The 25,918-nt window shown below is 36.9% G+C and overlaps 1 protein-coding gene across 1 annotated transcript in view; it reads left to right on the top strand.

The window, feature by feature from the left end:
• Nucleotides 1-25,918, top strand: part of hth (Meis homeobox homothorax) — a gene marked incomplete in the record, with an annotated part of 832,122 nt that overhangs the window by 423,526 nt on the left and 382,678 nt on the right. The window contains 1 exon segment of the mRNA XM_081729908.1: nucleotides 10,579-10,587. Within this exon segment, the coding sequence (XP_081586034.1) occupies nucleotides 10,579-10,587 (9 nt within the window).

Genomic DNA, 25,918 nt, shown 5'->3' with positions numbered 1-25,918 from the left:
TTTTTAAGCCATAGAATAGGTTAGTTTCGATGGATCTCCGGGTTCTTTAAGCTATAAAGTTGGTTAGTTTCGATGGATCTCCGAGTTCTTTATATTTAATTTGAATGAATTTCAATGTTTAGTTCATTAAAGATGCACTTAAATTTAAGAGAGAAATATTAAAAGAGATTAGCAATGTATAATCGATATTTTCTTAAATGTACACACTGATTGACATGTTTACGACTGTTAAATTGGTATTTTTATGCATCTTTATCATAATGATCCAATTTGACCAGCTATTAAATTAGGTTTGTATTTCTATTCCCGTTAAAAACGTCTTCGACAGTGGGATCTCACGAGACGCTGAAGTACGGTTTTGGAGGAGCTAAAAACATTCTTTCCTATTAAGGATCAAACACGAAAACATAGAAAGCTCAAATATTATAGGTGCTTGGATACCAGTTAGTTCGGCAAACATTGTAGTCATTTGACATATCTAACAGATGTCGTAGAGAAATTTCCCCCTATTACCGAAATTATTGTTATATGTTTTACCCCAAAGTATTTTAGTATGTTATTAAGTTAATGAAAAATATTCAGGGAAAAATGAATGAAGTTTGTAACCCTGATCTGACATTATACAACATACGTCTGTTCTGTGTTATGGATTCGATAAGTCAGTCGGTACAAAACAGACAAGGTTCAACTGATGACTCAAGGAGTTTTATGTGATACATCTGAAAGGGTGATGACTGCGTTCATGGTCTCTAGGGATTTATTTCTGTTGATATTTGGGTGTTCGATGAAGCGCTTGGAATAATAGGACAGGCTGGTTGACGTGCTTACCTTTGGTGCGAGTGGGCCAAGTTTAATTTCTGGTGGAAGTCTAATCTTTGTTAGTATGCAGCTAATAAATGAGACTTTTTTGAATCACTCATATCCCTTAAGACCTGGACGTGAGAAATACAACAAACACTACAGCATCATTTACATACACCGAGAGGGCCTGCCTACTTCTTACCGTTCCTGTTTCACGATACAAAGGTCCTGGTTTCGAACTGGTCACCGGTTATCCATGAGGTTTTTCAGAGTTTCAAGTCAGTCCCACCAGCCGAATGCCGGGATGATACCTTTAATTGTAGGCCCTGGCCAACTACTTCCACTTCTTTTCGTATTATTATTATTATTATTATTATTATTATTATTATACATCCTATAAAATCCTTTCAAATATTCTGTTAGCAAGATTGACCCCATACGCAGATGAAATTATTGGAGATTATCAGTGCGGATTTAGACGAAATCGATCAACTATCGACCAAATATTTACCATTCGCCAAATACTCGAAAAGAAGTGGGAATACAATACCCCGGTACATCAACTATTTATTGATTTTAGAAAGGCTTACGACTCGGTTAGGAGAGAAACATTATACAACGTTCTTACAGAGCTTGGAATACCGAGAAAGCTAATTAGATTAATTAAGATATGTTTAAGTGAATCCCAAAGTAAAGTCCGGGTAGGAAAATTTTTGTCCACGAGCTTCCACGTCGAAAATGGCCTGAAACAAGGAGATGCGTTGTCGCCATTATTATTTAACTTTGTGCTGGAATACGCCATAAGGAAAATCAAAGATAGCAACCAGGGCCTAGAGTTGAACGGCTTTCACCAGGTTATGGCATATGCTGATGATGTAAATTTAATAGGGGATGATAGGAGAACAGTAGAAATAAATGCAGAGATATTATTAAACGCTTGCAGGGACATGGGTTTAGAAGTAAATGCAGAGAAAACTAAATACATGGAAGTGCGTCGGGACCGTAATACGGCAAATTGTGGAGGCGTTAAAATATTAAATAATACTTTTGATAAAGTGGATACTTTCAAATATTTAGGATCAATATTAACAGACGAAAATCATATTCACGAAGAAATTAAATGTCGACTAAAAGCAGGGAATTCGTGTTACTATTCGGTTCAAAATCTCTTGTCGTCGCGAATTCTGTCGAGGAATTTGAAGCTTAAAATATATAAAACGATAATCATGCCTGTTGTTCTGTATGGTTGCGAAACATGGTCGCTTACTCTGAGGGAAGAACATAGACTGAAAGTATTTGAGAACAGGATCCTGAGAAGAATATTCGGACCCAAGAGGAACGAGAATGGAGAATGGCGGAAGCTTCATAACGAGGAACTACATAGTTTATACGGTTTACCCAACATTGTTAGGGTCGTCAAGTCTAGGAGGCTTAGGTGGGCAGGTCATGTAGCTAGAATGGAAGAAAGTAGAAACGCTTTCAAAGTCTTGACTGGAAGACCAATCGGAAAACGACCATTAGGAAGACCTAGGCGCAGATGGGAGGATAATATTAAGATGGATCTCGCAGAGATAGGAATACAAAGTAGAAACTGGATCCAATTAGCTAAGGATAGAAGTCAGTGGAGAGCTTTTGTGAACGCGGCACTGAATCTCCGGGTTCCATAGGCCATAGAGTTAGTTAGTTAGTTAGTTATTATTATTATTATTATTATTATTATTATTATTATTATTATTATTATTATTATTATTATTGGGGCACAGTGGCTCAATGGTGCCACAGAGCGCTTACCTCTGGTGTGTGGGTCTCTGGTTCGATGCCTTGTTAAATAAGCTTGTGGTGGGCATAATCGTATCCATTGATTTTCTCGGGGTACTCCCGTCTCCTCCCACATTCTCATTCCATCAAATTTTCCATCATCATTCACTTGCCTTAATTATCCGTCTCCTTTAGCCTAAAGGGAATAATCGTGGGACGTTAAACTGAGATTTTCATTTCATATTATTGTTATTGTTGTTGTTCAGAAGTTCGTTGAGTAAGTAAATAAACATCAAAAATTGTGGGGCTCTACATAGCCGAATGGTTAGTATGGTCCTGGGTTCTACTCCCAACGAGGTCACATAGCAGACATTGACAAATTAATAGGCATACGGCCACCCGAAGTTCATAAATGCCACGGAGGTAAGCATAGAATTTAATGGGGGATCCGAAGTCTCAACGGGAAACAAATCTGAGACCATAAACACGGAATTTTTGAAGCAGGAATCGTCCAGAGTGGTAATTAAATTATATTCTATTTGTTTGGCTTAAGTAAACCATAGTCGAGGATCTAACTTAGTATCTCGCAACAATAATGCAGCAATATTCAGTGTGGTTCAAAGGATGGGCTACTTGTTGAAAGCTGTACAGGAATATCGTGGTGTTCTTTTCTCCCTCCATTGTAACCCCTTGCTCTAAAAGGCTATATTCCTTCGTGTATAGATGGGTAATAAAAGTGCAAAGGAGGAATGCTTATTGAAATTCCTAAAGCTCATACGAAGCCACCAAAAAGACGTTTTACTCCTTTTCGCACCATTTTCCCCCTTTCCCGTTCCTTAGACATCCCGAGTTTCAACAACAGAACATCGCCTCCCAGAAGTAAGGCCACACGACTCGGAAATACTACATAATCTCTCTTCCCCCTCTCGTGCGTTTTCTGACTTCAGAAACTAGCATCAAAATATCGGAAGATGAGGTTTACTGTTTGTTTTGTCGCTAGGTTGTCGGCGTGAAATCCGTTTACACATCGTATAAAAGGAATCATGTCATAGTAGCAGAAAGTGGGAGGGGGAAGAAACAAAACGTCCTCCCCTTCTTTATCGTTCTAAAGCATCCCGTATTAACTAAAAAGATTTGCGATTCCTTTGTTCTTTTTTTTTTTTTTTTTTTTAAAGTGACAACTCACTAACTAACTGTACTCTGCTGTTTTCGCTTCTTACAACCTGCTAATATTAGTTATCAAGTGGACAACATAATGGCAAGGAAATTATACGCTTCATTGGAGATCGCGTGTTACTTTACAGTAGAATGCAGCGTAAAAAGTGGGAGGGGACTTTGTATACATTGCACGATACAACAAAAATATATGCTTTTTAAAAAACGTTATTAATTGTTACATGCTTGGTAAGTCACTTCTTAACCATGAGATTTATATACGAAAAAAAAAGTAAAAATAATATGCTTTAAACAGGAGAAAAAGAACATTAATTTATGTTATATAGGGTGAGTCAAAATGGTGTTCCCAATTTCAATTATTATTTTTTTGCTTTTAATAATACCTATGTAAACAGAGATTACACACACTGATTGATCAAATCAAAAGAGTCGCGGTGGCTCAGTGGTAGAGCGGTCCTTGGTTTGATCCCATCTCGCGCCAAGTGAACTTTGTAGTGGACAAACACCGTGTGCGTGAGTTTTCTCGGGGTTTTCCTGTTTCCTCCCACTTTCTTAATTCCACCATTTCATTCATTTCTCATTATCACCGTCTCCTTTAGCCTAGCCGGCATGAACGTGGGACGTAAAGCTTAAAAATTTCATTTTATTTTGATTTGATCAACTCGAAAAGTTTTTTCGAACATTTTATAAATAGTAAGACTATTCATGGCTTTGGATTGATTATTTTGACAAAAGAAACACTGACCAAAGCTTAAAACACACTTTATTTTAAATTATAATAACGCTTTCGGATATCTAACATATCCTTCTTCAGACAATATCAAAAATAAATCTATGTCAGGATTTATTTATTTTTGATATTGTTTGAAGAAGGATATGTTAGATATCCGAAACCGTTATTATAATTTAAAATAGTGTGTGTTTTAAGCTTTGGTCAGTGCTTCTTTTGTCAAAATTTTATAAATGTTCAATATATGATTCCCGAGTTACACGACATACATCTAGTCTATAATCAAGTTCTTGCCAGACTTTTCGTAGCATGTCAGGGTTGATATCGGTTACAGCTCTAGTGATGCACTCACGCAATTCAACCGCAGTTGTAGCAAGTGGCGGCACAAATATCCTAAATTTTCCACAGAAATCCTGTTGAATTTGCACAACGGAATTAGTCGCATGAAAATCAAGCACACAGAACGCTTTTTGCTGGCCTGTAGAAGCCATATTGCTTACTTTCACTAAACTGCCTCGTGGTTGACGTCTATGCAGTTACGCCTCTGCAAAAGAAAGAGAAGGAAACCTTCTAAGACCATATTCCACAATATATATATATATATATATTGATAAGAAAAGCTCATTTCTATTCGATACAAGTAATAAATCAACGAAATCGGAAACATCATTTTGATTCACCCGGTATATAATACAACGTACAAAGAAATCATAGGTACGAACATGTATAATTTTTTGGGAAATTACATAAACGTGAGAGCTTGAACCCCTGCCCCCTTGAAGAATTTCTATGTATGCCACTGAATGATAGAACAGGTTTGCAGCTTTGAAACTGGTATCAAAGGTGCTATACTACATCACATATCTTAGCAAGTATTACTGTATTTATTTGCTTTGTCAAAAAAGAAGGCAGCAGGGAATCTATTTCATCATATTCATCATATTTGAAGCGGAGACAAGTTGACGAAATAAATAGGACATGTCATTCCTTAACAATTTTTAACTTGACTACTAGTGTAGAAAGTAACTCTTGTGAAAATTATTATTATTTATTTAAAAAAGGATTGTGAAATAGTTGATAATGCGTTATCTGTAACCGAATAACAAATAGATTAATGTTTACGCAAAATAACTTAATCGTATTTCACATTTCTTGTGAACTGTGTAATGCGTGTAGCTTACCTTCACTCGAGGTATGATTGTACATCAACAATCTGAAACACTTTATTTTGGATTCGGGGCTCCGTGGGCTCCAGTTCAATGATATGCAACTGGAGTACTTTTTCATGATTTCATATTCAGTGACCCGCAGTTAGGAGAACTTTTTGCATGATTACATATTCAGTGACCCGCAGTTAGGAGAACTTTTTGCATGATTGCATATTCAGTGACCCACAGGTAAACTAATTTTTGCATAACTCCATATTCAGCAACGAACAATTGAAGTACTTTTTGCATAACTCCATATTCAATGACCCGCAATTAAAGTACTTTTGCATAACTCCGTATTCAATGACCCGCAATTAAAGTACTTTTGCATAACTCCGTATTCAGTGACCCGCAATTAAAGTACTTTTGCATAAGTCCGTATTCAGTGACCCGCAATTAAAGTACTTTTTGCATAAGTTCGTATTCAGTGACCCGCAATTAAAGTACTTTTTGCATAACTCCGTATTCAATGACCCGCGGAAATGATAAAGTGATAGATTTGGTTTTGAGTTTAGCGTCCCTTTCAGTAGTGAGGCTGAATAAAATGTGCACATACTGATTAACGTGGAATCCGAATCACATGAACTCACTCCAGGAATCGAACCCGGGTCTCCCAGACCATAGCGATAGAAAACAAAAAAGAGAATCCCTGTACCAACACAAGGTTGTTTGTCATTATTTAACTCTTACAGCCTGAAATCGAATTCGTGTGACTGTACATTTAAAGATGACCCACGTGCCACCGTAACGTACATGCTATACAGAGTAACGAGTTCATAAACCGCCCATAAAAGAAAGGAATATGGACGAAATCAAAGAAAGAAAAACAACTACGCCATTTAAAGAGCGAATGCGAAATGAAAAATGGTCATTCGGCAACGAACGTTGCATGAGAAAGTAGCGTAAAAACGAAAGAAAGAGGAAAGAACGTTAAAAAGAAAGGAAGAAAGAAACAAAAGATAATGCAAGCTTTTGCACACGAGGGTTGTAATCAGTGGTCAGGCAATGAGAGAAATTAAGCCCTCTGTCGGAGCCGTCTGATTAAGTGTCGTTCGTACAATTTCCATTCATTATGGTCTTAAGTCTATCATTATATGCGTTTAGAGAAACCAATAGTTCCTTAAGGAGCCATTCAGGTTTGCACATCTCTTCTCCGATACTAAACTGAGGGCTTCCGCAGATACAAACCTTCAAAGCTTCAGAAACCTATCCTTTATTATTATTATTATTATTATTATTATTATTATTATTATTATTATTATTATTATTATTATTATTATTATTATTATTATTATTATCTACTATTACTACTCTTTTAAACAGATTGAAGAAGAAAAATGATATGAAACCTTTAAGTTTTACGTCCCACGGTTATACCGGCTAAGCTAAAAGAAAAGATGATAATGAGAATATGAAATGGATAAATGAATAAAGTGGAAGGAAACGAGAGAATCCCGAGAAAACCCATGTGCACAGTGTTTCTCCACCACAAAGCTCACTTGGCGCGAGCGGGTATCGAATCAAGAACCCCATGCACCAGAGCTGAACGCTCTACCACTGAGCCAATGCGGCCCCAGATTGAAGAAGTCGAACCATTAAAATTAGGGATGAGGAATTCCGGAATTTTTACTTTCGGGAATCCGGAAAGTAAAATCGTAAAATTCCGGAATTCGGAAACTGCTGATCTCCAAAAATTCGAAATTTGGAAAATTCCCGGAATTTTCTTCATTCCTAATTAAAATTAAAGCTGATTTCCAAGAAACCAAAAAACATGATTCCTTTTAAAAATCGACATGGTATTCAACACCTTTAACTTTAACCATGGGGATATGATGGACCACTAGTAAAACGCTCCGTTCTAGTACTAAGGGTCCTAAGTTTTCTCATGTATCTCTCGTTCTCTCCAACACTTTCATTTCACTATTCTGTCACAATCATTCATTTTCATTAATGGTCTGTCTGTTTTAGAGCCTAAAGGGGCAATCGTGGGACGTTAAATTGTTTTTCATGCTTCATTTTACTTTGAATTTCAACCTCATGTTTCTGGAGCCTGACATACTAAAAATAATTGAAAATTTACCATTTTTTCTTTTGCTTGTTTTTCATAAGTGAAAGGAGATAATGAAAAGCAACTTACCACAATCATAGATAATGTTATTCTACAACAGAAAATATGAACCTGAAGAATTTTCAGTGTTGCCAGAATAACATTTACTCCAAAATTTAAATTAAGGCAGCGACTAGAGTAACGAACTCAACTGCATTTGATTACGTATCATGTTGTCTTGGAATCCTGTGAACTACTTTTTAAGTAATAGTTGTATTTAGTTTGAAATAAACAAAATAGTTTTAACATACAGTTATTAAAATTAAATAATAATGTTAATACCGAAAATTGAGCATTCACTCCCACCAGGAGTTGAACCCAGAACTACACACGATAACAATTTGTGCACTATTATGATATATTAATAATAGTTAAAGAAACATATTAAAGAATTGTTGGTTTTAGTACGTTTTTTTCTTTTGCAAATGAAAGGTCTTACTTTTAATCAAAATTACACGCATACAATTAATACTGCGGCAAGAAAGCGAGTAATTGTGCGTGAGTCATGCGAGTTGTTTGTGTACATCAGATAATGGCGCTGATGCATATTTCATAGTGCAACGTTTTGTCAGTAAAATAAGCGATTGAAATGTATATTTGTTCTTTTGCTTAAGACACGCAGATGATAGGATTAAAGATATCTATACAAGTGTTACTCACTAATCGAGTTTTAATAGTTCCTCAAATGTTCTGTATCAACTGGATTTCAAACTTCCTGGTAACGCGGCCTCTTAACAATAGACGGTTAAAATTGCAAATATGTAAATTGTAATTGTCCTTGTCGACAATAATTTAAAATGAACTCTGTTTACATAATAATCAACTATTGTCCAGTGGCGGACCTGGAAAGTAAATACTGGGGCAGCCAGAACAGACTATGATGATATGTCATGATAGGTATATATTTTTCATGGGCCCTGCAGAAGTTTCAAACTTAACTCTCTGTACATGGACATTATGGCTAGGTTGTTCGTTGACATTGTGGACTTCAAGTATTGTTGTACATATTGCATAACAGAAAAATTGCAACAGAAACTATATCTAAGTTTCAAAAAATCTTCCAATAAAGAATTAAAGGGAATGCTTACTATAAACTTTGAAAAATATTGTAAGGATCCCCACAATTATTTTTGTCACTTAAAATAGGTTGGCCTCTGCCCCCGGCTAGATCCGCCACTGCTGTTGTCAATCCGTTGCTGGATGAAGGGCTCTCCAATTCTTCTTTACGATCGCCTATTTTGAACAATCATCTTCCCTGTCATCTCGAAGAGGTTTTTGATTTGTATGAGGACATTTTGTAGGTCTTGTTTATATCTTGGTATCCTATGAAGAATGTCTCGTCTCGTGGAGCACCACTAAGCTTAACTTTATATGTTACTGCTTGCATAATTATTTTTTTTTTTTTTTTTACCTTAAGGATCTATATATTAAAATGCTAAGTTTATATGTTTGTCTGCAATCTTTTCGACAGTGAGATCTCGAAAACCAAGTACTAGAAAGAGAAACGTGCCGTTTCCACTGGTCGCTTCCAAATTTTGTGTATATTTGCCAGTTCTCATTCAAATTTTTGGGGAAAAAAAGTGTTTACTTTTCTATTCCACATTTTAGGCGTCGTTTTGGCCCTATTTGTTTAATATTGCCACTAGGACGTTAAGGTTGATACCCTTTGTGACAGGCAACCAGTAGAGGAGCTACGTATTGCGGGTTGATGGACATTTCAGGCGCTTGGCTTTAATCTGAATGACAAAAACTATTACAAGCTGGCAACTTCGAAGATTTGTGGACTCACAATGAGGCGTACTCGGATATGGAATTATAAGGAAAAAATATTTGCACTTGGTATCATTATCACTTATCCACGTTTGCCACAAACTCTCCCCAACATTCTATATATTAAAATATTACATTTATATGTTTTTAGGAGTTCACTCTCGTTGAGAGTATTCCTGTCCTTTACTTGTGTTCGTAAAGGGACTTGTACAAATATAGTGAGAAGCAGATTCAGAGCTTTCACGCTCACATTAGAACTGTGCGCTGTGTAAATAGCGCACCCTCAGCTAGTATAGATACGAATTATTGTCTGGAACACGTTGTTTTGGCTTCAATTATATTAGCCTGCAAAGAATCAGCGAATACAAAGCACTTTACTTTGCTGTCCAATTTTTAAAGATAAGAAAAGGAATAAATTCTCAGACGTCTGGAACATTGTGTATATTCTGTGTAAACAAGGTACACGTGCAGTTCATACTGAATACATCATATATGTTTTAATACCTGAGCAAGAACGTAACATATAGTATAATGACGGTTTTATTAAATCAATAAATTCCTTCTTTAAAAGTAGTTGTAAAAAAACTGATTTTTCTTCCTAAACTAATAAATTGATCATATGGAGGAAAGAAAGGATTATTTGATAGAACAGGGTCGTACCTCAACAGTAAAATAATAATAATAATAATAAAAGAATGGGAAGGGGAGCAAGACATTAAAAATTCCTTTGTTTAGACTTTAGAACAATATAGAATACCAAAAAATAACGCTTTAAATACTTTGTGAAGGGGGTCCAGGCATTCTTTCCCCTCCTTCCTCTCTCTTCTTCTCCTGTGACTAATAAAACCGCCATAACTTTCTGAGTACTTTCCATAATAGCTATTTTCATTACACGGTTTAAGGCATCAAGGGAATTCTTTATTATTTTTTGTGTGTGTTCGTTTGTGGGGGGAAGGGGGTAAGAAATGTTATTTTTTTTTATTTCTGAAGGTCCTTAACTCACTTTATCTTTGTTTTCTTTTCTCCCGATGCTCTAGGTAAGTGTGACGGGTTCCCGCCATGACTATCACGGCAGGAGGGGCTTTCTGCTCATAGGTAAGAAGGTAACTTTCTGCTTAAAATATGGTCATTCTTTTAGGTTTTATGTTGTAATTCGTAGTAGTTGTTCTGAGAAATGAGTACTCAGACAATTTTGTTGTAAAGTAGATTACTTATAACTAGTAGCGTAAGTTAGTAAAGAGAAGGCTCGACTCCTTCTCAAGCCTAGAAGATTATATTTTTCAGTCTACGATAAATGAAAACAACCTATTTTCTACGTTGTTTATACCATATAAAATATGGTATTTTTTTCTTGTGCCAGTGATTGCACAATTAAACTAAATTTTGGCAAGTGTATAGGAAGTTTTCTTACCATTTTCCCTTAAATATTGGTCATGCCTACACTACATAGTCACACGCACGCACACACACATACACACACACACAACAGACAGACATGAGCACAAGTATGTCGTAATGTACAGGGTTATTATAAATGATGGACCCATTTTTAAAAAAATCGTAGTAATTAAAGTATAAATAAAAAATGAACAATCTTTATACCAATGGAAAGAGGAAGGTTGAAAGTTTCGGTGGGTAATGATGGTTCTCGAAGCGGCCTGTAGAGTTCGCGCGGCAATAGGCCGCCATTCGCGCTGGATAGGTCGCAGGGGAAATGAAGACCTGGCTCTACACTTCTGGCCACCGAGATCTCCTGATCTCACCCGATGTGACTACTTCTTATGGAGTAATGTTAATGAAGCTGTTTACCAATAACTCTGGACAATCTGCAGAACCGTATCACAGCTGCCGTGCACTCTGTAACAGTAGATACACTTGCTCGTATGTGAGACGAGTTCAGGTACCGCATAGATGTTTGCCGTGCAGCAGACGGTGGACACATTGAACATTTATAATGTATTGCAAAAAACTTTGAAACTTCCACTTTCCATTGGTATAAAGATTGTTCATTTTGGATTTGTACTTTAATAAATACAATCTTTAAAAATGGGTCCATCAGTTATAATAACCCTGTATATGTTATTAATTTGTTGCAGTTGCGTTATTTTAGGTTTTCCTTGGGAGGGGGCGCTCCGATATACAAGAAGTTTGATCTTTTCCATTAGTGCATTATTATATTAGGTCTCAAACTAAATGGGACATTTCCCCCCTTGCCCTAACTAAATATTTTAACTAATTATGTTTAAATTCTGCATGAGTTTAAATTCTAAAATTTCGCAGCACATTTTAGGGGACTCCGTGACAGACCAGCGTGTCGCGATACATCGGTTGAGAACCACTGGTCTTATACTATGAGGGTTGATCTTACATGTTGGTCTGTGCATCTGCAACTATACCGGGGGGGGCGATGGCTTAGTAGTAGAGTTCTTACCTCTGGTACGTGGGGTCCGTTGTTCGATCCTCAGCTAAGTTTGTAGTGGTCAACATCGTTTCCTCCCATATTGTCATTCCACCAACTCCATCATCATTCACTTCCCTTAATCATCTAGAGATCCCTCGTGACTAAGCGGTTAGCGTACGCGCCTTTGGCGTGGGAGACCCGGGTTCGATTCCCGGCGGGAGTTCATGTGGTTCGGATTTCACGTCAATCAGTAGGTCCACGTCTCATATAGCCTCGCTGTTGAACGGGACGCTAAACTAAAATCAACTTAACTCCCTTAATAATCCGTCTCTCTTAGCCTAAAGGACATAAGTATGGGAAGTTAAGCTGAAAGATTAGATTTTTCCAACTGTATCGGGCACAAGATTGGTCGTGGTTCGAAACCTACACGTTAATAATAGGCCTTGCACTCGATAAGCTTCCCAGAGCATTAGAATGTAAAATTGAACTCGAAACGGAGTGTAAAACAGAAGTCAGAAGTATACTTACAAGGTAATTGTACCCTTCTTTGGATAGGCTAAGTTCTACCAGGGTCGCTTTACACTTTCATGATTTGATATATGGAAGAAGGAGGTAATCACCCACCCACCCACAGATAAACATTTGGCAGAGACTGGGTGTACCATGAGCTGCATTTGGACAGTAGATCAGAAGAATAAATACTTCCTGCATTGGGAATGGAACCAGAACCTCCCGATTGGTAGATAGAGCCCTAATCTACTACAGCACTGTTGCTCTTCAGAAAATATTATTATTATTATTATTATTATTATTATTATTATTATTATTATTATTATTATTATTAAACTATTATTATTTATATTAGTAATAATAATGAAAAAGAAGTCATCTGTTGTGCACCATCTAAAATTCAAAGCACCAGCCGCCACTGAATAATAATAATAATAATAATAATAATAATAATAATAATAATAATAATAATAATAATAATAATAATAATAATAATAATAATAATAATAATAATAAATACTTTTTGCTAAGCTTGCATGTCGAGTCAAATAATTTGGTTTCTCCCCAAAAGAAATCCTCTGTCCACTCCTACATATACATAATATGAATTGTATGCATATTGTGAGAAAAGTGAAGCGAAATGTTGGTAAGCTATTTCATGTCGTGTTTTTGTCACGTATGAGTTGTAATAATAACAAGGTTGAGTCCTTGTGGAGCGAGCATACACACACACATACACAATCAGTTGCGTGTCTCCCTTATTATTATTTTCTGTTTTTTTCCTTCCTTTTCTTTCCTATCCTTTCTTCATGTTTAAATGTGGTCACTTCCCTTTTTACTCCTTATTCCCCCCGCACTCTGCTCTCTCTGGCCTTCCGCACTTCATGTCAGCTTGGGAGTGGGTCGGCGGTCGGTTGTATGTCGTAGAAGACAACATGTACCGCTTCAAGGCACTGTGACAACCAACCCATATTCCACAATTTTTGTTATTATTCTTAAGATTGTTAATGTAGGATTTATTTTTATTTACTATTATTATTATTGTAGCTTGTATATTAACATACGCACATAAGCTTTCTCTTTAACGTAAGTTGATAGACAACCTTTCACTGTTGCTACTTGTTAATATAGCCCATGTAGGTTAGCTCGTTTTTCTTTCTTTTTGGCATTGCGTAGGTATCTCTGTTCTCATCTAAGATTATTTTGAGTTTGTACAAGAAGTACTGTTCGCAAAGTTTGTAGTTTCTTTTTTTCTTTTTTTTTTTCTTTTTAAATAAGTATAACTTTCCATCATTATGCTCCGAGATTAAGAGACAATGAGGATAACGTAGGCGAAGTGGAATGTAGAAAGTGGAAGGAAAAGGGGGAATTCCGAGAAATATCAGGCACACGGTGCTTGTGTACCACAAAGCACACTTAACTCGAGCTCGGTTCGAACCAAGGACCACATGCACCGAGATGAGTCCTCTATTACTGAGCCACGACGGCCGTTTCACATTTATTGTAGATCATAAGAACTTTTTCATTTTACTGGAGGCTCAGTAGCTCTAAATCAGGAGTGTAGAACGTATAGTCCGTGAGTCACAAGCAATCCCCTTCTTCTTCTTCTTCTTTTTTTTCAAAATTAGGTACTTAGCATAAAAATGAAATGAAATATTTCTGTTTAACGTCCCACGATTATGCCATTTAGGCTCAGGGAGAGGAAGCATTTGTGCACCCAGGTTGGTCTATACTTTTTGTCTTATCTTGGTGTCAGGAATCATCTCCCAAACGTTGTTGGTGTTGTTTTGAAACACCCTGTATATCTATACGATTCTGAGGCTAAATTAAGCAAATGACCATTAAAATTGCGCCCAAGATTGCAGATTCTTTTGTATTATTGTTATTATTATACTTGGAAGCTGTAGTACTAGTAATATCTCAAGGAACTTAGTGTTATGTTTGCATTATTTGTGTTCATTGAGAGCGATCATTATTTGGGAAGAAAATGCGTGTACGTTAGCTATGTGTGTCAGCACGCACGCTATCTATGCAGTATATATGGAGTATGTGATTATGTGTATTTGCAGTAGGAAAAACATACAATGTTCAATATTAAGAATATTTAGCATCTTACTGTATGTACTGCGCTAATGATTTCTGGTTGGGTACTTTCGTGAATATGCCTGAATGTATTGTACTTTACGATACAATATTTACACACCAATAGTAATACGTGCAGGGGCTCTTATGTTTCTACTTTGTTACTCAATTGTTATTAATTATTACAAATAACCCAAGATATAAATATATCAACTTGCAAGTTGATTACACATGGACGGTAAATATGTGAACGAGAGGAATTGCTTGTAAGCTATTATTATTAATAATAATAATAATCATAATAATAATAATATTAATAATAATTCGTTACGAAGTTAGAACACTGTAGTTCAGTGGCCGAGCGCTCTCCTTTGGTTCTAGGACCTCCGGTTCAAGCCTGGGCCATGGGAGTTTGTGGTGGACCATATCGTGTCCGTAAATTTACAAGAGGCTCTCCTGTTTCCTCATACACTCTCATTCCACCAATTATTTCGTAATCTTCCATTAGTCATCCGTTTTCTTTAGCCTAAAGGACGTAATGATGGGACGTAAAATCTAGGAATTCCATTAAAATTTCTTGTCATGACGGAGTGAATAAAGTAGGTTATTGTCTGACACAAGTTGTATAAATCTAGTAGCACTTACAGTTTCCAGAGGTTAATCTAATTTTATTACGGGGGGTCAGAGTGCCTCAGTGGTAGAGCGCTTAGCTCTGGGCCTGGGGTCCCTCGTTCGATTTCCGGCCAAGTAAGTTTGTGGTGGACAACATTGTATCTTTGGGTTTTCTCTGGGTACCCCCGTTTCCTCCCACTTTTTCATTCTACCGATTCTTCCATCATCATTAACTTGCTTTAATCACCCTTAGCCTAACAGGCATAATCGTGGGACGTTAAACTGAAAGATTTCATTTCATTTCTACTTTCCGTTAGATGCGGGCACAGTAGTTATATGGTGAAAGCAGCTTAAGAGGAAAAGGTTTCTGGTTTGAGTCCAGACCATGTGAGTTTGTAGCGAATTACAATAAGGGTAGGTATTTTCTGGAGGTTATCTCGTTTCCTCGTGAGCCTTTCACCCCTCCTTTTGTTATTCACTTATCAATCATTCTTTAAATGACAAGATTAAAATTAGGAATTAGATTTTTGGGCTTTTGGCATCTATGACTATGTTAGCCCGTCACGTATGAGGCTTGACGTCCCGCGGCGATGAAACTATCCGAGGAAAGGGAAAGAAGGAAGCAGCATAGGCAGGGCCGTGCCATAGAAAATCAGCGCCCGGGGCGTGAGTATACGGCGGCGCCCCCATACATATATTCCAAGCAATTTTTTTCCTATCTTTTTCCCTTTTTCTCCCGAATTTTTCGCCCCCTTTACTTCGGCGCCCGGGACCGTCGCCCCGCTCGCCCTCCTACGGCACGGCCCTGGGCATAGGACCTGTGTGTGAAGTGCCATCCCGGTATTTGCTATGTGAGAATGAAAAACCCACTTAGGATGGCTGGTATCAAGAAGCTTTTACAGTTTTTCGACCGAGTGTTCCCTGGGACCGCTCGCACCAAAGGCGAGAGCGTTAGCGACTATACTAAGCGGGCCACTTTAAAATTAAAAGAAATGCAGTTTTTGGATCAAAAGATCCAATATATTTTAATCAATTTTTTTCTTGTAGGGCTTACATCTGGAGAACTACACATAGTGTTAGCCTAACCCAAACTATCAGTTAACTGAGTATGATGTGCTTATACCGTAGAAAAATACGAAAACTCGCTTTAGGGGCCGTTCCAAAATTTTGTGGCCCCTGATTCACAAAACTAATTATTGGCTAAGATCGCAGTCTTTTGATCCATTTTTGGTTTTCCTAATTTTCTTGTTAGAAATATATTTAATGTTATTTCGTTAATAGTCTTTTATATTTGAAAGATAAAAACCCCTTTATTATTTTTATTCATTCCTTTTTTTCGTCTTGTTTAATTATTTCTGTTTTTGATGTAGGTTTTTTCTCTTATTCCTTGTAGTAGATAACCTAAGTACAAAAGCAGATATTTACAAAAAGAAAGAAAGGAAAAAAGCTATATAATATGAAAAACAACAAAGAAACGTGGAGTTTGTTAAGGGAGTAGGCTGTTTCTATGTAAGAAGGAAGAACAGTAGTAATCGAAAAGATATTTTTTTAACCTCTCTCTCTCTCTCTCTCTCTCTCTCTCTCTTTACTTCATAAGAAAAGGAAAAAAGTCAGAGTGAGGTTATAGTAGTAAAGAAACACTGTTTGGGACAGGAGAGTGAGTTTTTTTTTATTCTTTCTAGTTTTTTTTTTTTTTTTTTAACTTTTTACCTTTTTTTTCCTTTTCTTTGGATGAAGTGAAGGCAGGCATCCTGTCCACCTGGCGGTTTTAGATTCATCATCAGCGAACGAAGACCAGCCTTGGACGTAATTAATTTTCAGAACCGGTTGTCATTAGCCCTTTGAAAGACTGACAGGAATCTTCCTCTTCTTTACTATTACTACTATTATACCATTATTATTATTATTATTATTATTATTATTATTATTATTATTATTATTATTATTATTATTATTATTATTATTATTATTATTATTATTATTATATTGTTTCTTGAATTTGTCTTTTGGAGAAATCCATACTACCGATTAAAGAAAAGTACATCTTACAAGAAGTTTCCAAAACGATATTTAATTTGACGTCCCACGTTTCTCAGGTACACCGTAATCTAATGGTTAAAGCGTTGGACTCATGTCCGCGTGGACCCGGGCTCGATTCCCAACCGGTGCCATTGTTTGCATTGTGTGATTTCAATAAATAATAACGTTGAAATCAAAATACTTAGTTTAAGCTCCAAATTGAGTCTTAACATAAGTTTAATTACCATGATATTATAACCAAAGTAAATGTATTAGTATGTGTGTGTGTTTATAACAAAAGGCCTTTCGGTGATTACATTTAGAGTGTGTGTGTATTTAGCCCCCAACACATGCGTTTGTCTTCGTGAGTTCGTGTGGGAGCGAGTTATGAGGGTATATTGGTGTGGAAGTCAGACAAATTAGGTCGGTCTTTTGAGTGTTCCAGAACATTGGACGAGGAAGCTTTTGCGTTTGAGCACACTCGCTTGTCGGTCAAGGAATTTGAACAACCGGGCGAACTCATACACACACGCACAAAAACGAAAAAAAGGTTAAAAGAATAAAAAAAAGAAAAAAGAAAAGAAATAGATTGGCAGAAGATGAAGGGGAGGGGTTGCGTTATGAAGAAACGTGACTTGAAAGCTAATTCTCATCTTTTTGATGCTGTGCCTTAAAAAAGAAATCTCCCTAACAGACTTTTAGGGAGCTCGGCTGACTGGAGAATAAGTTTCTCCATGAAGCGTCCACTTTGGTTGAAGATGACCACAACTACTCGCACTATAGACAGTAATAGTTTGTGATTTAGGTGGTAGCAGCCAGTGGCGCACGGAGAATTTCATCCCGGAGGGAAAGGGTTCAAGTACTCTATTTCATGTTCTTTCAGGGCAAGTGTAATTTTTGTATACAAAGCTTGATATACTGTAGTAAATGTTTATTTTTCTATGTTATCAGCATAAGCGAAATTTAAAACTCGAATCCCCTTTTGCATACGCCACTGGTGGCAGCATTAACTAGCGTGAATTATTTTTACAATAAAACAAAATGTATCACCCAATAATTTAACCTTTAGACGGCCGCCAGGGAGTTTAACAAAATCGTAGACTCTCGCGTTATGGATTCTGGTGAACCCCCTAATTATCACAGAGTCATGATTCATACTCCGTTGGAAAGCTTATAGACCACAAATTCCAACGAGGTAACATTCGTGCAGTTTCTAACATATTCGTTAAAGAAGAAGAAAAATCATTGAAAAATATACAAAATTGACTTTGCGGGACCTTGGCAACCTTTGCAATTACCCTACGCTGACAAAATGATGCTAACGTGTAAACAACAAGTACACATACACGTTATTACCATATAGTGGCTTATTTCATTGCTTCACATACCAATTTTTAGGAGTGTGCCACAAAGGGGGAGAAATGGAGTGTACCACAAAGGGGGAACGCCTCAAAACCTGATGAAAAAATTTGATAAAAAAAAAATAAAAAAACGAACTTCAGCCTCGCCCCGTCGGCCGTGGTACCTCCCACATACATAAAATGTATATTGGTGGAAAACTTAATCCCTCAGGAACTGGCACCAAATCATCTTTCTAGCTTAATTAGGGGCTGAGCTATTGACGTTGGTCATAAAAATAGATGTAATTTACCTAAAAAATCTGAAACTCCAAAAATTGGCCAACTTTGCCCCCTCCCTATTCCCCTATATAAGCGAGAAGTACACGTATGGGATATTACCATGTAGTGGCCTACTCTATTGATTCATAAAACAATTTTTATGAATGCACCCGCAAGGGGGGAATGCCTCCCAAAAATTTTTTTGAAAAAATAAAACACACGTCCCTTACCATTCTTCCCTCGCCGTGGTACCCCCACATACATAAAAATGCACACCGGCAGAAAGCTGCATCCTTCAGGAGTACATTGTTACCAAAATCTCTTCTTACCTTCATTAGGGACTGAGCTATTGAGGTTTAAAGCCCCGACACAGCAGATGCGTCAATGGGCGCATAAGGGTTAAAGGATCGTCGTCATCAGAAAGTATTGTGTTATCACTTACCATAAACGTAGAAGATTGATGCATTGTAGCCTTCCTGTATTTTTCCCTTCTTTTTAGTCTTGAAAACTATGATTTGCATAAATGTCAAAAATTTTATTTTTCACCTCGCCTCATCTCGTGGACTATATTAATCAGTGTAAACTTGAGTCCTTCTAGTGCTCCAATATCACCACCATTGGTTACCAAACCGGTAGCCAGTCCAAATATTTAGGGGGGGGGGGGCGGTAGAAGTTAGGGGGTCCCCGATCCAACCATATTATAGTTCATTGTCTCCCGTGGATACGGGTTTGTTGGTTACAGGTATACTACATACTGGACGGAGAAAGTAGCTGAAGAAAACTATCTGCTTCTTAAAATTTATCTACTTCAATTCCGAAAACATACTCTCCTTCCTCTCCCCAACATATGCGAAAGCTAACTCAGTTCCTGGCCATTCTTTGTGCCTCCTTTTGTGCATAACGGTAAACCACAAAGTGTTCCAAAAATTATATCAAGATCCGAGTGGACCAAAGTGGACGGTGAAGGAGGAAAGATGCCCAGAATACAAGATGGATTGATATCTCTGGAGAGACGCGTAAAAAGGGGACTAGAGAAGAGATGAAGAAATTAAATCACCATGTATCCCATGAGGATAAAGAGCGATTTGGGGGACGGGGGCTCTTCGACAGACAAAGTGGCCACTGAATTTCTTAAGAGTTGAAGATTGGCTTTACCACTTTATTTTTCTTGTAAGAAAAAAAAAGAAAGAAAGAAAGACAGACAGAAAGAAAAAATAATTTTAACTTGCAGTGGAGGATCGCCAAATAGGAATGAGGGGGATGATTTCTTCTTTTTTTCTGGATTCAGGGGAGGAAGTTTCCTTCAAGTGGGAAAAATATCACTTTTAATCTTCTATAGAGGGATTTACTTTTTTTTCACATGTATTTTTCTTTCCTAATTTTGAATGAAAAAAGATGAAAGAAAAGAAGGCTACCATTGTTTTAGAATTTCTTGTTGGATTCAATCCATCTTTGTTAAGGATTTTTCTTAAAGTCATTTTCCTCCTGGCTTCAAAATTATGCTGTACATAAGAATGGGAAGTTCATAGAATGGTTCTGTCCGTCCATTGTCGAAATGTAGCAGAAAAGAAAAAAAACTGTGAGAGATAGAGAAATCCTTCGTTAGTATGGATTTAGCATCCCAGGAATTGGTTTCACTTCCACTCTAATCTCTCCATTGAAACCTACAAGGGTATTTCTGAAACTGAAATAATGCGCCATTGGTAATATGGCATTCATGGCATACGGTGCCATCTATGGGAGAAATAATGAGTCAGTTTCAACTGTCTAGCTGCATCAGTTCGTTTAAAGGTACGCAAATCATAATCCAATAATAAATATGATTTAAATATTGTTCTATTACACTTTTCGTGGACCTCTCGTTACTCGGAATGATTCTGAATACTTCTGGATTAAATTAAGAAAAAAATTCAGGCTATAAATCTTGTATCACATAAATTTACTAAATAGACCAGGGGACAAAATATTTCCGATAATTGAGACGAGAAAATCTTATACCTCGTCTCGTCTCGTTCTTCTGGTTTTAGTATTGAATCTGCACAGCAATTAAGTTTATTCGTTTGATTATATAGTCTTCTATTAGAAGCTGTCCAATTGGCCTTCTCTAAAATTTAGTCAAGAGAATTCGAACTCATACCATTTTCTGGTCTTAACCAAAGTAACAAAGTCTTTAACTGGTCTCCTTGTTTAATCGTGGTTTGCAGTGGCATGCCAATTGACTTCACGCATCAAATAAATATTTTCCTTTTTTATGACTTTAGTGGCATTTCATGTAGGCAATAGCCCTCGCGTATTTTAATCCTTTCATTTGTCGTGACGTCATGCGTGTTCTTCTCCGATAACCATCACACTCGTTACTACCTCACTTAGGGTGGCCACTTAATATATACCTTACGTGTACCAGACGTATAAAAACACCATTTTGGTTGCTTACGCTTATCACATAGTTGTCAGATACCACTAAGAGAGAGCTGCCTGGGTTGTTAGAAGGAGGGGAAGATCCGATCAGCGCCTTGTAAGCCAGAAGATTTGCGTTTGAAGAGTTTTTTTTTCTCTTTTCATCAAGCGATTGTACAGGAAATGGGGAAATAGTAGTTGGTCACTGGGCCATCTCAGACAAGTAGCATGTTCGCTTAAATGATGCCCACCATTATGGTCTCCTATCGTGTGCTGAAGATTAAACGAAGAGGAAACTTTACAATCGCTCTTCCATTCAAGTCCTGAGTAAGTACTAGAAATGAAGGATTTTGTGTCCTGTTCATCTAATAAAACTAGATATTAGAAAGAACTTTTTGGACAAAATGGGTATTCAGGGTTAAGAGGCCTAATCACTGTGAAATTAAAATACCGCTAATTTTACAGTAATTATCCGATATCTTCAAATAGATAAAAGATAATCGAAATGTGGAACAAGAGCGCGCTAGACAATATTATTTTGCATGAGGTAGCGTCATCTCGAGTCACCTAGTAGCTTTCCGCTTGCAGCCATCTCGAAACGCGAAAATAAATGCTGATTTTCTAAATGGCTGGAAATCGAAAGCAGATAAGTGAGTTGTGATAACGGTATCTCATGTAAAATAATAGTGACTGAGACGCTCTTGTTCCACTTTTCGATTATATTTTATCTATTTTGAATATATCACATAATTACTGTAAAATTAGGGATATTTTAATTTCGCTGTGATTTTGCCTCTTAAGATTAGGAATTAGGTTTCTGGGTTTTCGGCATCTATAGCTATGTTAACCCGTCACGTACGAGAGATGATATCTCTCGGAGATCACACTATCCGAGGAAAAGGAAGGAAGGAAGCGACCTGGAACCTGTATGTGAGGTACCATCCTGGCATTTGTCTAGTGTGAATGAGAAAAACCTAGGAAAACCTCACCCAGATGGCTGGCCTGAAAAATCTTTTACATTTTTTTCGGGCGATTGTTCCCACCTGGAATGGGTGTTCAAGTAAGGTAGACTTCCTTGTTGTGTTCACTGAAAATGGAAGAAACTGACTTATGACGTCAAATAGTATTGAGTTCTATATGGCTGGTTAGTTTGTATTCCGTGGTAACCAAACACGAGACTCTGCAATTACACATTAGTATGTATTTATAGATATCCATTTAAGAAGGCGATTGCTATCTTTGAATGTATTTGTTCAGCTACCAAGGTACGTAAACATCTATTATATCTCGTTGTTTCTTCAGTGCTCAGACAATTGCATTAAAACACTCTCCAAGGCCGTGTCCTATGGTTGTATTGTGCAAAGACTAAAGTGGCCGAGAGCAAAAGAGAAGGAGACAGATGTTTTGTAGTCGTTTCAGCAGAGGAAACTCATTTCCCGCAAAATTCCTCGTTCAAACAGGTGAGAACTCATAACACACGTTAATGGCCAAGTGGTGGGTCAACAAAAGAAATAGACGACGAGCGACCAAATGAATCTGCGCTGGGAGGGGGTGGGTGGGAAATGACAGTCTAAGATTATAGGTCTTTGCAAATGGACACTTAGAGTCAACTCGTGCCAGGACATTAAATGTTATGGAGTTTGAATTTCATCACTTATTGTTTATGTTGGGAAAAGTAGAAAAACTCAACTCAACAAAGCGTAAACAATGATTTTACAGTTTTTCATCTCATTTTTCGCACTAGGTTGTTTTCCTCATAAAATAAAGGGAATGGACTACTATTTACATTGCTTACAACAATAAAATGGAAGGTAGGATACTTCCTACTATATTTATAAAGGAAAATTTTCCTCTGTTAAAAATTCAGTCACTGTGTGTTGACCCAGAAGATACACTCCACCCCATTTTACAGGTCTACTCATGTATATGAGTGAGCGGAATTCCACGAATTATCATGTTGACTTAGCAGACATACTGGGCTCGACTTCTTAGGACTGTTCTTATAGATTAGAGATGGACACTTTTTTATTTCGCAAAATACCTTGTATGAAACCAAATATGGAAAACGAAAAATTTTTCGAAAAACGAAAAACCGAAAAATTTTTCGAATAACGGAAAATGAAAAATTTTCCGAAAAGCGATAAACCTAAGATTTTTCGAAAAACGAAAAAAAAAAAATTCTCTGAAAATGATAAACGAAAAATTTTTCCAAACGAGAAATTTTCTGAAAATAAACGAAAAACGAAAAAAAATTGGAAAGACGAAGAATACAATTTTTTTCGAAAAACGAAAAAATTCTTGGAAAACGAAAAAAGTTTTTTTTAAAATGGTAAATTTTTCGAAAAAAAAACGAAAACAAAAATCGAAAAACAGAATTTTCGAAAAATGCCATTCCTAGTATAGATACAAAACTAGTGAATGGAATTCCATAGATAGCCACGTTGGTCTGGCACATAGGCGGCGCCAGGATTTTGGTAATGTGAGTGCAGACTAAGGGACAACACATCCTAACATCTCAAAAATAATCCCTAAGTTTTACTTATAAATAGAAAAAAACTAAAAAAAAATTATATGATAGCAAGTAACTTATGAGAGACTTAAGTCATTCAAATATATCCAAACAGGAAACAAGAAATGTACAAAATAAGAAGGATTATTGTAGGAAATCTGAAAATCGAAGTTAATGTGGGTGCAGCTGCGTTGTTGGTGCACTGTGAAGTATGCGTTCGGAAGGCAGGTCCACGAATCGTACCGTATTTTCCCCGATGTATCACATGTGAGGGAAAGCAGTGCTGTGATTTGTCGCGGTCACTATAGTTACAATATTAGGGCCTTATGCAGAGTCGTTCTGACGCGTGATTAGTGCTATGTTAATAAAGAGTTCGACTAACATATATTTCCTGCAGTCAGGCCTTTAGCATGACGCTAATCATACGTCAAAACGACTCTGTGTAAGGCCTTTAGGCCTTTAGACTCTTATGGTTTGGATACATTGTGAAGCCACGGTAGTGACATATACATATTTCGTTCATATTCATATTCATAGATGATATATTCATTTTTCTAGCTTGGAAATAAGTTCGATTGAGAACATTCAAAACCATTGAAGTGTATATGTCATGCGTTAAGGAATATTATGAATTCATTTCATGGAATTGCTGTAAATAACAAAGCATGCGGGTTATTTTTTTAAATGCATAATTCATAGGTTCGGAGCGACATCTCTTAATGAAAGACAACGAAATATCGACGCCAATTTTGTTTGGAAAGGGTATCTGCATTTGACCCGTTTCCCAAAGGCTATCCCTTACAAAAATGCTTTCGGTATTAATCTGACAGTTTTAATACCTTTCACTATGTTTATCTGTTTATCTATTCCAATATCAAGAGATTAAAATCGGAGCTTTAAGTGACAAGTGTCTTCTGCAAAACAACTTAGTGACGTACCAATGAATAATTTATAAATGAAATTTTAAAGTAGATCGTAGTTACTAATATGATAAATTCTTTTTCTTTTTTCTTTTTTTTTTTCATGTTCAGATTTAACTAGCTGAACCCTGTGATCCTGTCGTCACTTTAATTGAGTCCTTTTCCGCTTCTTGTGTCTGTCAAATTCCTTTATGATTAACTTACGGTATCACATACAACTGAATCGAACCCGGGTCAACATCTATTCAAAGGTTCAATTATTCTCTCAATACTTCTAACGGGTTGCGTACAAGTCAAGACGTGAAGGTGTCTCGACTCAGCAAGGTGTCTGAAAACGAAGACGTCCGCAGGATGACCCTTTGGGGATGTAATAGAAATAGTTGTAGTTGAACTTATAGTTAGTTCAAACCAAACACCAAACCACTTGACATAACACCCCTTCGTGGGCTTGAGCCGCTCCAACGCCATCTGTTAGTGACCAGCTGAACTACGTCCAGACTAGCAACAAATACATGGTCAGTGCGCTGCGTCTCCCTGTCTCTTAAAGGGTCTTCACTACAGCGAAATTAAAACTACCGCTAATTTTTGAGTTTTGCTGTAATATCTTCAAAACAAATAAAAATATTCGAAAAGCAGAAACGTAGCGAACTAGATAAAACGATTTTGCATATGATACCGTTATCACAACTCATATATCTGCTTTCGATTTGCAATTGTAGATATATTTAACATTTTTTGCGGGTTCTGTAAATAGCGGCATACCAAAAGCAGATAAGTGAATTATGGTAAAGGTATCACATGCAAAATTGTATTGTCTAGTTCACTACGTTTCTGTTTTTCAAATACTTTTATTTGTTTTGAAGATATTACAGAAAAACTCTAAAATTAGCGGTAGTTTAATTTCGCTGTAGTGAAGAGCCTTAACAGTTGTATCGGTTTCTAGTAGCTGTCACGTCTTTTAATCACGTGACTCCCCAATTTGCCTCACAACGTTGGGTGGACACCAAAAATTGGGAAACACCGGCCGGAAATCGAACCTGGGACCACTCATACATGATTCCAACGCTCTAACCACTGAACTACAGTGTCCCTGATACACTTAGTTAAGTCAGAAATATATCTTCTTTAATTATTTGCTTTTGTACTTTTTCTTGCTACAGTTAATAGCTACATTTACAGATTAACTGTTAGGGGGATACAAAAATGAGTGCGGATTGAATTCTCATGTCCGTCATTATCGTTTTATGCGTCATGAACCTGTTTAGCTAAATTTACAACTTTATTCGCAGACCATCATCA

This window comes from Thermobia domestica, chromosome 11 (assembly GCF_964235325.1).
Source record: "Thermobia domestica chromosome 11, izTheDome1.hap1.1, whole genome shotgun sequence".
In the NCBI taxonomy this organism is placed as follows: domain Eukaryota; kingdom Metazoa; phylum Arthropoda; class Insecta; order Zygentoma; family Lepismatidae; genus Thermobia; species Thermobia domestica.
This window is presented reverse-complemented; position numbering and strand designations above follow the sequence as displayed.